The sequence below is a fragment of the Otolemur garnettii genome, unplaced genomic scaffold (assembly GCF_000181295.1).
Source record: "Otolemur garnettii isolate 467f Iridium unplaced genomic scaffold, OtoGar3 scaffold00016, whole genome shotgun sequence".
NCBI lineage: Eukaryota > Metazoa > Chordata > Mammalia > Primates > Galagidae > Otolemur > Otolemur garnettii.
The window spans coordinates 28,829,290-28,843,985 of record NW_003852411.1 but is presented as its reverse complement, the minus strand read 5'-3'; the positions used below and the strand labels follow the sequence as shown (position 1 = coordinate 28,843,985).

The window sequence follows — 14,696 nt, the reverse complement described above, 5'->3', positions numbered from 1 at the left end:
ACTACTTTAAAAATCAGTGATGTGTTCTGTTGGTAGGAATGTAAATGAGTATAGCTGTTGTGAAAGAACAGTCTGGATGTTCCTCAAAAAATTAAACATAGAACTACCACGTGACCTAGCAATCCCTCTACTGGGTATGTGTCCAAAGAAAGTGAGATAGTATGTCAGGAAAAACAATGGCACTGCCATGTGCATGCAACGTTATTTACAATAGTACAGAATCAACCTAAGTTTCCATCAATGAATGAATGAGTAAAGAAAATCTCTGGAAAAATTACATTGTAAAAGGAAATGTCAAACTATTTCCACAGCTTGGGATTAGAAGTGTGGAAAGAAATCAGTGAGGTTTAAGTCTTCTTAAAAATAATCTGCAAGAACTGCAGAACAATAATGGACAGCATTTTTTCTTCTTTCAATCCAGGCGTATGTCTCAATCAGGGACCTTTATTGTCTGAATCTTCTCCTCTTGGCTTTGAGAGAAAAGAAAGAGCTTTGTAAGACACAGTCTGATCAAACCCCAAATATGAGATTTACTGGTTTGCCTCAAGTTCTGGATTTTGGTAAAATAAGAGTATCCTACCATTCATATAAAAAATAAATAAATGAAGATTTTCTGCAGTTTTTAAACTACTTACACAGGTAAGAATGCTTTCTTCTGGCATAGTATGTATCAAGAGCAAGGGCAGAAATTATCTCATGTTATTTGAAAATGAAATCTATACATGCTTATCTTAAGTTCAACTCTAATCATTGTGTATTAAAAAATGAGCACAGGCTTTCACATTAAAGAATTTTGTTCTTTTATTTTAGTTTCAAAGTAACACTTTTTTTTTCAAGTGTGAAACAGACTTTACTGAGAGAGAGAAAGATATAGGTTTACCCAGCAAGATGCACCATAGACAAAGAATGGGCCACCCTAGTGGAGACAAAAAAGGCCCAAAATAATATTTTTATGCAAGAAACAGATACATATATATAATGATTTTGTAACTATTACACTGTGTTATATTTAAGCCTGTTTATATCCCTCAGTGAGATTATGTTTTCTTTTGTATCATATAAAATGGTATCTTAAACAGATTTTTATTCATATTGCTTTTTTCTATGGTTTTAATAGCTTAAGACTCAGTGTTAATAAAATTTTATGTTATGAATAGTGTTATAAAAATGAGCACAGCCTTTAAATCAACCAAGTTTACCTTAAGTAAAATCAAACCCATTTTAGCTTGTCATGTATTTAATAGAAATTTATTGTCTGCCTTAGAAATTTTTCAAATGTATTAGGAGAAAAGAGAGATTGATTTTAAGAGAGTTAGGCTAAGCTTAACTACCTATTTGGCTATAAAATCAGTATTAGTTTCAAATAAAGGGAAAATTATTCTTGCCCATGAAATATTCCACATGATAGATACCTCATTAGCATTTTACATGGTAGAAATTTATTACATGGGTAAGAGTAGCCCACTTGGGTAAGGTAAAAATGTTGAGGGTATTTATTTATTTATTTAGAGATAAAGTCTCACTATGTCACCCTCAGTAGAGTGTCATGGCTTCACAGCTCACAGCAGTTTCAAACTCTTGGGCTTAAGCCATTCTTTTGCCTCAGCCTCCCATGTAGCTGGGACTAAAGGCGCCCACCACAATGCCTGGGTATTTTTTGTTGTAGTTGTCATTATTGTTTTAGCAGGCCCAGGTTGGGTGCGAACCCTCCAGCCCCGGTGTATGTGGCCGGCACCCTAACCTCTGAGATACAGGCATTGAGCCAAGTTGAGGGCATTTTAAAAAAAGGAAAAATTGAGTTTTTCTCTACCTACATTAATGACTTGATTAGAGTTAACTTTTGTAGGAGGGAGAGGCACACAAAAAGTACACTAAAAAGTTGACCAAAATAAACAGATCTATGGAAAACCAGCATTCTTTACTGAATAACATTGACCATTATAATTGTCAACTTACTGCTAGTATAAGCCAAAGATTTTATCATTTTAATGTGTGGTTTCCTTGAGACCTAAAAAATAGTTCAAGGGTAAAAAGATTAAGAAAAGCTGATCTCAAAGGTAATTAGCCTCCTCTGTCAGGATCTGCTTCTGACACCACTTCTCAGGGCCCAGGACTGGCCAGGTCGCAGGCCCAGCTTAGGCAGGTTCTGGACGTGGACTGCTAAGCTACCTAGCTCAGGAACAGTTTGTCTTAGGTGCTTGAGGGCTATCTACAAGAGAGAGAGAGAGGAAGAGAGGGAGAGAGAGAAGCAGACTTCTTAGAAAAGATAGGTCTTAGTCTTTAGTAGAGCTTGGTAATCTTCAGCAGAGATGCCATGCTGGCGTTCTGCAGGCAGGAGAGGAGACAGAGTCAGAGTAAAAGTGCCCATGATAGAATGCGCATGCTTTTTTGACTGACTTCACCTCCAGCCTAATATAAGGCTGATCTCATGCTTCTCAACACCAGAGGTGTAGAGATTGCCAATTCACCAATGCTCTCATCTCACGAGCTCTCCTGCTAGTTAGAACTAAATCTCTCTCCATGCCCTGTTCACCAAGGTGTTCCATGACAGGTATTTCCTATAACTCTCACTCCTCTTAGCCATAGGCTGCACGGGCTGCTACACTCCTCCTTCATCTTTTCTGTATTAGTGAAAGTCTAGGTAGGAGTCAAAAGCCACACCAGTCACTTGATCAAGAAAAAATTAATATAAAAAATTATTAGGTAATAAAAGGTAGTTAAACAATGGGAGAAAAGAATATTCCACAGAATACAAGAATGGGAAATACAGAAAGTAGTACCAACTATAAGGAGAAGGGAAAGAATATCCATGGAGAAAACAAAGAATTTGGAAAGTGCCCCCATCAGACAAGGCTGAGATGGACCTTACTGGAGTGTGGCTGCAGCCCAGAGCGTTGGGCAACAGAAAAGTTTACTGGGGTCCTGATAGGCCAGGAAATCAAGGGTAGGTCTTTTAACACACGGTGCTAAGAACTGCAGCTCAGACCTGGGAATTGCCCTGCTCTCACTTGGAGAAATAGTTGAATGCTTTAGTAAGAGAGAAGCAAAATTTCTTTTAGGGAAAGGAAAAAATTCTCCTTGCCTTTTGCTCAGCCTTATCAAATTCAAGGATTTTTTTTTTCCCTTAAATGCTGTTGTTATTCCTCATTAGGATGGGGATATGGAGTAGGTGAAATGCAAATTTATCCTTGTCCACTGCACACCAATGTTGTTTCTTTGCCAAAATCTCACCAATACTTTCTGAAGCAGCACCGGTAGTGTGGATAGAGGCAAAAGTAACCTACACGAGTTTCAGGGTAACAAAGAGAGATTTTAGTAAGGAAGAACAAAGAGAAAGTTTAGAACTCTTCCAAAGAGTTGGAAGTGTGTCCTCTCAAGGAGAAAGGGTGAGGGAGATGGAGAAGAAAAGGCAGTGCAGAGGTATAAATACTGTGTCCTTTTGAAATTCGTTGCAAAACTTTCTTTGACCCCTCTGCATCTCCTTTCCTAGTGGTCATTGATGGTCTCTTTCTATTGGCTTTTGGTTACCTAGGTTACTTCTTACCCACATTCTTATAGGCTCTACAGACTTCCTGGTTTAGCAGGCTACGTTTTCTTTCCATCCCCCTTGAAAGTCCCTTTCTTAGTGTCCCTTTTCAAACTCACACTGCCCAAAGCAATCTATAGCTTCAGTGCAACTCCTTTCAAAATAACAATATTATTTTTCACAGAATTAGGAAAAAATCCTAAAATTCATATGGAACCAAGAATGAATCCCAATAGCTAAAGCAATACTAAGCGAAAACAACAAAACTGGAACCATCACATTACCTGACTTCAAGTTATATTACCATGGTATGTAGTAACCAAAAAAGCATGGCACTTGCATAAAAGTAGACACATAGATCAACAGAGATAGAGATCATAGAGAACCCAGAAATAAAGGCATATATCTACAACCAGCTGATCCTTGACAAAGCAGACAAAAGCATACGATGGGGAAAGATGGCACTAGGAAATATGGATAGCTATAAGCAGAAGAATGAAACTGGAGCCCTATTTCTCCCCATATACAAAAATTAACTCAAGACAGATCAAAGACTTAAGTGTAAGACCTGAAATCTGTAAAATTGTAGAAGAATCCTCTTAAGGGTAAGACCCCAAACTTATAAAATTATTGAAAAAAATCCTCTAGAGAAGTTTTTCTGTTATTGGCCTAGACAAAAAATCTATGACTAAGCTCCCAAAAGCAAATGCAATAAAACAAAAATAAACAAATTGGACTTAAACTAAAAAGCTTCTGCCCACAAAAAGAAATAATCAACAGAGTAAATAGACAACCTTCAGAATGGAAGAAAATATTCTGAAAGTACGCATCTGACAAAGGAATAATATCCAGAATCTATAAGGAATCCACACAACTCAAACAAAACAGAACAAAACAAATAACCTCTTTGAAAAGAGCAAATGACACGAACAGACATTTTTCCAAAGAAGATATGAAAATAGTCAATGTACACATGAAAACATGCTTAGTATCACTAATCATCCAAGAAATGCAAATTAAAACCACAGGGGAGGCCAACTGACCCCTGTCAGAATGAACATTATTAAAGTTATAAAACAATAGATGGTGCAGACACGATGAAAAGGGAATGCTTATATATTGTTGGTGGGAATGTAAATTGGCACAATCTCTATGGAAAATAGTGTGGAGAATTCCCGCAATCCTGCTACTGGGTATCTACTCAAATGAAAATAAGGCATTATATCAAAAAGATATTTACATTAATATGTTTGCTGTAGCACAATTCACAATAGCAAAGTTATGGAACCAACATATGCCCAACAATTGATGAGTGGATAGAAAAATATGACACTCTCCCCCTCCATGGGATACTATTCAGCCATAAAAAGGAACATCTTTTGTAGCAAATTGGATAGAACTGGAGGCCATTATCCTAAGTTTATAACTTAGGAACAGAAAATGAAATACTGCGTGTTCTCACTTATAGATGAAAGATAGACTATATGTATGCATCACTGTACAGAGTAGGAAAAAGAACATGGGAGACTCCAAAGGTGGGAGGATGGAAGGGGTGTGAGGGAGGAAAATTTAGCTATTGGGGACAATGTATAGTATTCAGGTGATGAGTACACTTCACCACCATGTAACAAAACTGTACTTCTACCCTGTAAATCTAAACAAATGAAAAAATTAGGAGACTTCACATAAAAAAGTGTCAAAATATACAGTAGCATGTTATAACCAAACACGGTAACTTAGCAAGCAATTTAGCTTGATGTCACCCATGAACTCATGAAACAAAAAGGATTTAATGAAGGCATTTATCAGGCTAGAAGAATCAGAAAAATAATTCATAAGTAGAAAGTGAAATTTTCAGAGGAAGTACTGTTAGCAATTTGAAAGGATAGTGACGCTCTTAATTCAAATTAGTAATCGATGCGGTTTGTGATATCAATAAAACAGTAACAAGTGATGATTTAAAATAATTTGAGTTTATACATTTCTTTTGTGATTTCCATTATTTCAGAATTAGGAATAAAAGCAAAGCCTTTATAAGTACAAATAATTCTCAGTCGCCCTATAACCAATCATGCGATTTCTGGATTATCACAGTTTATTAACACTCCCACCAGAAGGGGGCGAACAGAGCAAAGCGGTTGAGAATTCCACATCACTCAAAAGTCTGTGAACAGCAGCTTTTCTAAGTGTCAGCTGGTGGTGGGAAAGAAAAGGAGGAACGCAGTATGTTGTAATAAATGCCCTTCTGCCTAGACCACTTTCTTCTGCCTCCTTTTACCTTTGTTTCTCTTTTCCTTCCCAGCTTTCATCACCTAGTGTCCTCCAATCCTATACAAAACAATATTGGTCCGGGACTGAGGATTAGAAAAAGCCAGTTGAAGGTTTCCTTGCCTAGGAGAACACTAAGGTCCCAGGATCCTACGGAGGGTGAGCCATGGTCCTGGGTTCTCCCTTCAAATGCTACAGATGTTCTGCCTGAACTGGCAAACAGTAGTATAGCAAACCAGTGGCTTAGTCCTACAAAGAATAAAGAATTATTACAGAGGAGAAAACAAATATGAAAAAACAATCCATCATCCTGCTATACCAGGGAAGACTTTGCGCTGTAGCAATAGTCCTACACATGGTGCTCCCCCTAAAGATGGGAAGGACAGACTGGTGTTCCAGAGGGGACCTTAGGGACTGTCTTGGAGCTGAGACTCTAGGTGGAGACTGCCAATCCACTGCCACCCAACCCTCTGGCTACACTGTCTGTCATTTGTGTCTTGCTTGTGAAAATTCTCACTTCAGTCAAAGGGTAGTGGGAGGAGATGAAATAAACAAAGCCCCAAATATTGACCCTGACTCATAAGCACACTGAGCTTTACCTTGGGGCCCTTACATGTTCTCATGTGACCCTAGCAATAGGTCAAGCACTGTTAGTCTTATAAGGCGGTAGATTTTACTCACCTCTTCTCTGTTATTTTCCCTCCTCAATTCTCTCTCTCTTTTATTTTTTATTTATTTATTATCATTATTATTATTTTTTCAGTTCTTAGCCGGGGCTGGGTTTGAACCCACCACCTCTGGTATATGGGTCTGGTGCTCTACTCCTTTGAGCCACAGGCACCGCCCCTCCTCAATTCTCTAATTGTCTTTCTTCCTTAAGACAATGCCTTCTGTTAAACTTGATCTTCTGGCTTGTCCACTTTCCCCTCTTCAGTGTCATGCTCTCTTTATTCATGGGCCTCTGTTGCTGCCTAAAACATAGGCAATGTTTCAAGAAACAGTTAGTGTCCAATAGGTTCCAGACACTATTCCAAGCACTGAAAATGCAATAGTGAACAAACCAAAATCAAACTTGTCCCTCATTTTAGAAAGGAGAATCTAATATATATATATGTAAAGCCTCAAAAGCAAATAAGGAGTGCAGGGGCGTCTGAGAAGTCGGGGGTTGCTAAGTTATATAAATGTGGCTTCACCAATCAATGCCATTTGAGCAGAAACTCAAAAGAAATGAAAATGAGCCATGTTGATATCTGAGGAAAGACTGATCTAGGCAGAGGAACCAGCAGGTGTCCTCCTTGAGCAGCTGCTCAGTGTGTTTGAGGAACAATCAGGAAGTTGGTGTGTCAGGAGCAGGGGAGGACGTGAGGTTGGGGAGGTAGACAGATCTAAATTAGAGACAGCTTCATGGTACAGTTTACGGACTTTGACTTTAACTGTCGGTGAGATGGAGAGTTTGGAGCAAAGGCATGACCTGGCCTGACTTCTGCTCTGTGTAGATCACTCTAGCTCCAGTGTTGAGAATAGACTGTGGGAGGGTGGGAGTAGAAGCCACTTGAAGGTCATTTCAATCATCTAGGCAGAGGCTATGAAAGCTTAGAACAGGCTGTTCACTGGAAGGTAGTATTTTAAAAAAAAAAGCATATTGGAGTCTGAGTATATTGTGAAGATGAGAGAAAGAGAGAAGCCAGGAATGACTCTAGGGTTTTTGATCTGAGCATCTGGAAGGGTACAGTTTCCATTCTTCTTCCCCCCAGAGGTGGGGAAGAAGATCAGGAGTATAGTTTTATATATTTAGTTTGAGAGACCAACAAAGTGCCAATCTGAGACTGTCCAATTCTCAGGACAATTTCCTATACCCAGTTGACAAGAGTAACATTGAGACATACCCTCTCCTGACCCAGCCTCCTCCTTACAGCCTATCAAGGGCACAGTTGCCTACTTAAAGTTATCTAAGAGCCAGTCTCAAATCAAACTTCAAAATAGATATGTGCTATTCAATTTATTTTATTTTATTTCTTATTTTATTTATCTCCTTTTTTTTTTATTGAGACAGAGTCTCACTTTGTCATCCTCGATAGAGTGCTGTGGCATCATAGCTCACAGCAACCTTAGACTTTTGGGCTCAAGCAATTCTCTTGCCTCAGCCTCCCTAGTAGCTGGGACTACAGGCACCTGCCACAAAACTTCTCACTGAGAAGTTTTAACTCTTTTAACTCTCTTTTAACCCCCATGTCTTCTCCTTTCACTCTACCTTAATGGAAAATCTTGGAGCTGTCCAACATTTTTCAGCTCATCACATGACATTTCCCACATCATCTTCTCATCACTCTCTCCAAATTCAAATGATGAGCTTTCTCTTTTGCTCTAAGTTTTGCAACTGTATTATTTTCCTTAATCTCATCTTCCGACCTAGACTATGAGTTATTTTCCCAGGCAATTCTAGTTAGTTGTTTATATTTATCAAAATAGGGAATGAGTAAACAAATGAATGAATAGTTTGAAGTTGCTAGTATTTTCTACCTTTCTGGATTTGGGACCCCACGCTCCTTTCCCTAGAATCTTCAATCTCTCCAGGCCAAAGAGATCAAGGTCAGATTGATTTTAATTAGTAGCTTATGGGATAAGTCTTTCTGTAATACTATTAGACCTACTTGCTCTTTCCCCACACATTACCTTGTTCTATCCCGATTGAAATGAAGTTGGAAAAGGCATAATTAACCATACCCATATCTAAATTATCTGAGTTGCTTTTTTTTTTTTCCTTTTCTATTCCTTCAATTTATTCTTTTGGGCTTTTGACCCCAACGTAGTTTGAAAAAAAAAAAAAGCCCTCTTTATTAAGTTTTGCTGTGCTTCATTTGGGAAGATAACTTTAAAGGGTAATATAGGGTTATAGATAGGGAACAATGATTTCATACAGTTTTAATAAAAACCTATTGTTTTTCATGGGCCTCTCACAATGAAACACTTCACAGTAAGTGCTCTATACATTTAGCCTACTTCTTTTCTCAAACAATGTTTCATTTGTAATCACAGATTAGTCTTTCTCTCCAAGGTCACTCTATTCTTCTTTAAGCTCTGATGCTGCAGCTCCTGCTTCAGGCGATCTGCCTAGTTCTCTTGTGATGTTTGGCCAAGGAGAGGTCCTAGGTAGACCTAGTATCAGACCCAGTGGGTAACTCAGTTGTCCCTCTTAGCCATCACTTTTCTTTTTTTTTTTTTAATTGTTGGGGATACATTGAGGGTACAAAGATCCGGGGTATACTAATTGCATTTGTCAGGCAAAGTCCCTCTTATAAATGTGTTCCTCCCCCAAGAAGTGTGCCAAATTGTGTGACCCTCTCCCCTCACCCCTCCTTCCCTCTCCCTGCTCTCCCATTCCCCTACCCATACTAGGTCATCAATTGTCCTCATGTCAAAATTAGTACATTGGATTCTTGCTTCTCCATTCTTATGATGCTTTACTAAGAAAAATGTGTTCCGCCTCCATGCAAATTAGTACAAAAGATCTGTAGTCTCCATCTTTTTAATGGCTGAATAGTATTCCATGGTGTACATATACTACAGCTTGTTAACCCATTCCTGGGTTGGTGAGCATTTAGATTATTTCCACATTTTGGAGAATGTAAATTGAGCTGTGATAAACAGTCTAGTGCAAGTGTCCTTATGATAAAAGGATTTTTCCCCCCTCTGGGAAGATGCCCAGTAATGGGACTGCAGGATCAAATGGGAGGTATAGTTTGAGTTCTTTGAGGGTTCTCCATACTTCCTTCCAAAAAGATTGTATTAATTTACAGTCCAACCAGCAGTGTAAAAGTGTTTCCTTCTCTCCACACCCATGCCAGCATCTGCAGCTTTGAGACTTTGTGATGTGAATCATTCTCACTGGGATTAGGTGGTATTTCAGGGTGGCTTTGATTTGTATTTCTCTGATAATTAGGGACGGTGAGCATTTTTTCATGTTTGCTAGCCATTCATCTGTATTCTTTAGGAAGGTTGTATTCATGTCTCTTGCCCATTGATATAAGGGATTTTTGGCTCTTTTTATGTTGCTCAATTTGAGTTCTCTGTAGATCCTAGTTATCAATCTTTTCTCTGATTCATAATATGCAAATATCCTTTCCCATTCTGATCACTGTCTATTTGCTTTGGTTGTTGTCTCCTTAGCTGTAGAGAAGCTATTCAGTTTAATTAGGTCCCATTTGTTTATTTTTGCTGCTATTGCAATTGCCACTGAAGTCTTCTTTATAAATTCTTTTCCCAGGCCTATACCTTCAAGTGTTTTCCTCCCACTTTCTTCAATTTTTATTGTTTCATGTTTTAGATTTAGGCCTTTTTTTGTTGTTGTTTGTTTGTTTTGTTTTTGAGACAGAGTCTCACTATGTCACCCTCGGGAGAGTGCTGTGGCATCACAGCTCACAGCAACCTCAAACTTGGGTTTAAGCAATTCTCTTACCTCAGCCTCCCAAGTCGCTGAGATTACAGGCACCTGCCAGAATAGCCAGTTGTTTTTTGTGTCATTGGTGTTTAGCAGGCCCTGGCCAGATTTGAACCCACTGGCCTCAGGGTATGTGGCTGGTGCTGTAACCACTATGCTACAGGTGCCAAGCCAGATTTAGGTCTTTTATCCTTCTTGAATCAATTTTAGTGAGTGGCGAAAAGTGCAGGTCCAGTTTCAGTCTTTTACATGTGGTTATTCAGTTCTCCCAGCACCATTTACTGAATAGATTCTTTTCCCCAGTGTATGTTCTTATTTGATTTATGAAAGATTAGGTGGCTGTAAGATGTTAGCTTCATCTCATGGTTTTCTATTCAGCTCCAGGTGTCTATGTCTCTATTTTTTTTAGCCACCCCTTTTCAACCAGAAAACAAAAAGATTCCCCATCCTGCAATCCCATTACTGGGCATCTTCCCAGAAGAAAAAAAGTTTGGGAGGATATTTCTGCAGGGATTTGGAACTTGGCAGTAGGCCCTTAGTGACTATAATTTCTCCATTGTAGTAAGAGGGAACCAAGGCACTAAACAAAGTCTTCTCAGGTCTTTTGAGTCATTAGCAGCTTTCAGACCAATCAGATTCCAAATCCAAATGTCTAGAGATGGTGGAATTCCTTTCACAGCCAGCCCCTCCTATCCCAAAAGGGCCTATGCCCTATAGGATGAATCTCCTACACCACGTTATCCTCCTCCATCTGAAGGAAAGTAAACTTGGACAAGAGAGGAAATACAATCCAGGACCCTCAGACACTACAAGGAGACAGAACATATGGAAGAAATTCTTACAAGTCCTGGCAGAGAACACAATTAATCATCTGTAGTATCTTTGCTCCTAAGCAGGAGTAATGATGAGAAGTTTACATTCTGTTCTAATGGGCTAAGTCCAACCATAGAATAACAGAAATAGGCAAAAGGCACAAATTTTATTAAGAACTCAGAGTAAGGCAGGCCTTTTATGAGCCTACTTTTGTTATTTTATCTAATTATAACTGCCATTTTACCCCATATTAAAATTAGCCAAGGAAACCTTGGCCAAGAAAGTTTTATTGATTGGCTTAGACAATAAGTGGGAGAGCTGGGAAATTAATTAATTAATAAGTGGGAAATTAAATTTAGTCTCAGTCTGAGCCAGGGTTTCATCTCTAGACTTACAGGGAAAGTACCAAAGGAGCCAGCTAAACTTCTTTCCAGAGCTGCTGATGACATCAATGGGGATGTGGGGATTCAAAAGATGAGAAATAGTGTGACAGACCACTGACTGATCCACTCGCCTGAGAGCCAACGTGAAGAGCCTTAAAATAGACATTTCAGCACCAGGAAAAAATGGATTCTGTTATAGAAATACTCATGGAGCCTTGAGTGATCAAAGTTTACCATAACCACTGAAAAGAGATACTGCCCAGGAGAAGACAGAGTGTACTAGGGAGGGGCAGTAGTTTCCTTCCACTTAGAACATGCAATTCCAAGTGAGTCTCTGGCATTTTGGGGCTTATAGCTGCCAGGTGGAAGGGGGAAAAATCTAGCAAGAGAGACAGCAGGAGTGAGGAAAACTAAAGAGGAAAAGGAAATCTGTCATCTTACAAGAAAATTTACAGAAGTGAGAATAAAAATATAAATACTTTGCATTTCAGAAAGCCTGTTTATTTCTCCAATCTTCTCTTCATTTATAAAACAAGGGAGATAAAATACAAAGCCTTTCAGATTCCCTCTAACTCTGGCCTTCACAATGTTATTATTCTATGTGTCTTAGGTGTTTCTCTTTTCCCCTCTCTCCTTCCCCATCCTTCACTCTCTAGTTAGTCTTTCTGTCTCATGTTCTAAAGTCTCCAAACCTCTTCTCTCTACCTGGTCCCCTAATCTCCCTAACATGGAGTCCTCAATTCTGCCCACATGGACACCCCACCCCTTGGGAGGTCAGGCTACTGGGAAGGAGCTCCTGACTCACATTCCTGTGACTGGAGAAGCAGCAGGAGGAGGAGAAGCTGAGTGGAAGGCCCCATGTTGGCAGGATAGACCTGGTTTGCCTTGAAGATCATGCAGAATTAAGAAGAAGGTGGAAGAGGGCAGTAAGTCCTGATCAAAGTTCATTTCTGTTTCATGTTTTCCCTCTGTTCAGGACCTAAAGCTGTTATGCTCTTCATTTCCCTTCCCATTCTCCAGTTTCCTCACTTTTTTCTCCCTTTATACAGAGGGTGCCAAAAATATATATACACATTTTATGAAAGGAAAAAAAAAACTGTTGTAAAATTGTAATACTCAACATGTACTGATGACAAAAGAATAGAGTCATGTTCGACTACTGCAACTACAAGAGGTGCACAAAGTGGTTACTATCATTGTCCAGATACTTCTGATTATGATGATCTATTGCTTGAGCTACTTTGACCCGAATGTCCAGTTGTATACCTGTGTGTGCTCTTCCCCAAGTACTGCTAGAGTACTGGGTTTTCTATGGCAAACCACATCCTTTAAGCCTTAAAGTTTCCCCATAGGTAGAAGTCAAGGTGTGTTAAGTCAGGAAACCAAGGGGAAAAACTCAAAATGGTCTTGCACTCCTCAAATAACAATCTGCTTCCACCATTTTCTTTTACTTTCCTGCCCGTCTCATGGTGAGTTGGCATTCACTTGATTAAAGCCATCTTTGGAGTAAAGGTCATACTACACATGGATACACCATAATTCAATTCATCTTTGAAAAGTAATACATAGATAAACGTCTCTTAAAATGTGTATACTTTTTTTGGCATCCCAGTACAAGCAGTTAGATGGAGTCATGTAGCTGCAAAATCACAAAAGCCTGTCTTTACTTGATTTTTGTATTCCAAAAGAGAATCCTCTCATGAGGTTGGTGTGGACTTCAGACTTAAAAGAAAATGCTTGTTAGAAATAGCAGTAGCGTGTACAGAGTTTTCCCTACTCCATACCTTGAAAGGGCTATGCAGACAGAAATAAAGTACATCTCAGGGGCAACCATCCAAGAAGATGCTTAATGATACTGAAAGATAGCACCTCAACTTCTCCACTTTGCACTATGTGAGCCGCTCCAGCTGGTTAGGAACTCGGACAAAACCTGAGTAAAAGGGGATAGGAACAAATTGTCTGAGACCAAGTTTCTACCACCCAATCAAAATAAAGGTTGACAAAGAAAAAGTTGAATTATTGAAAAGAAGAGTACATTTATTACATACACTAGTTTGTAGATTGAGATTCCTATTTGCTACATTTGTTACTCAGTAAACATTTGTTGAATGAATTGAAAAAACAAGTGAAAAATAAAAAATTCTAATAGATCTCCACTTTCCTCTTTGATGCAGCAGCCTAGGCAAGGGTCTGGGCATCTATAATTATGGTTACTAGTGACCATGGGCCTGGGGGTGGTGGAGTCCTCTCTGCCCTCCAGTCGCGGGTATCTTCCTTGAGATTCCTTTTATGAGCGTTATACACTGAGTTTTATTTTCGTGGGTTCCCAGTTATGAGATGCCTCAACAAGAAAAACGAACAGTTTTAGCTTCTGGTAACGTTGTACAAACGGTTACCATTGGGCCCGGAATACTAACTACTGGATAATTAAGCTTTTCCTCTGTCCTTTCCTCCGAACCTAATGAATCTGAACCACCCCAGCCCCACCCCTTCTGGCCCCGCCTTCTCTAGCCCGCGTAGGGATAGGCTCTGCCTCCACATCCGGCTCTGGGACGGTGCGCACTACGGCTTCCGGTGTCATGGCGGCCTGAGGTCCCGGGACTCGGTGAGGCGGCTGCAGGCCCCTCCCTGCGAAGCCGCTGGTCCGGCGGGCGGGGATGTGACCGCGGGCCCGGCCGGCCTGCCTCGGGCGTCGCGTCAGCTCCCGTGTCAGTGCCCTCCGCTCGCACCGATGGCGGGATCCGGCTGCGCCTGGGGCGCGGAGCCGCCGCGGTTTCTGGAGGCCTTCGGGCGGCTATGGCAGGTACAGAGCCGCCTGGGTAGCGGCTCCTCGGCCTCGGTGTATCGGGTGCGCTGCTGCGGCAACCCTGGCTCGCCCCCCGGCGCCCTCAAGCAGTTCTTGCCGCCAGGAACTACTGGGGCTGCGGCCTCGGCCGCGGAGTATGGTTTCCGCAAAGAGAGGGCGGCGCTGGAGCAGTTGCAGGGTCACAGGAACATCGGTAATTGCAGTTGCCCATATTTCTTTCCGCCTAGCTCTCCATCTTTCGTTCTTTAGGCAGGAGAAGAGGGTCTGAGGGTCTGGCCCCCTTTTTCGCCTGATCTAGGACCCTATCCCTTTCCCCTTTCACTTTATTACTGTCTGCGGGAGGATGGAGTTGGTGATCTGCGTTGCCTGATGTCACATAGTAGATGCTCAGTAAGTTCAGTTTTGCTTTGGGGCTCATCGGAGAATACCACATTTATTAGCATAGAGAAATATTTTTTCTGG

The 14,696-nt window shown here is 40.4% G+C and overlaps 1 protein-coding gene across 1 annotated transcript in view; it reads left to right on the top strand.

Moving 5' to 3' along the window:
* Positions 1 to 13,983: 13,983 nt before the first annotated feature.
* The window catches only part of UHMK1 (U2AF homology motif kinase 1), a 27,563-nt gene continuing 26,850 nt past the window's right edge, over positions 13,984 to 14,696 (top strand). Inside the window, exon 1 of the mRNA XM_003785756.2 lies at positions 13,984 to 14,427. Within this exon, the coding sequence (XP_003785804.1) occupies positions 14,160 to 14,427 (268 nt within the window). The 5' untranslated portion in view covers positions 13,984 to 14,159. The remainder of the gene's footprint in view (positions 14,428 to 14,696) is intronic.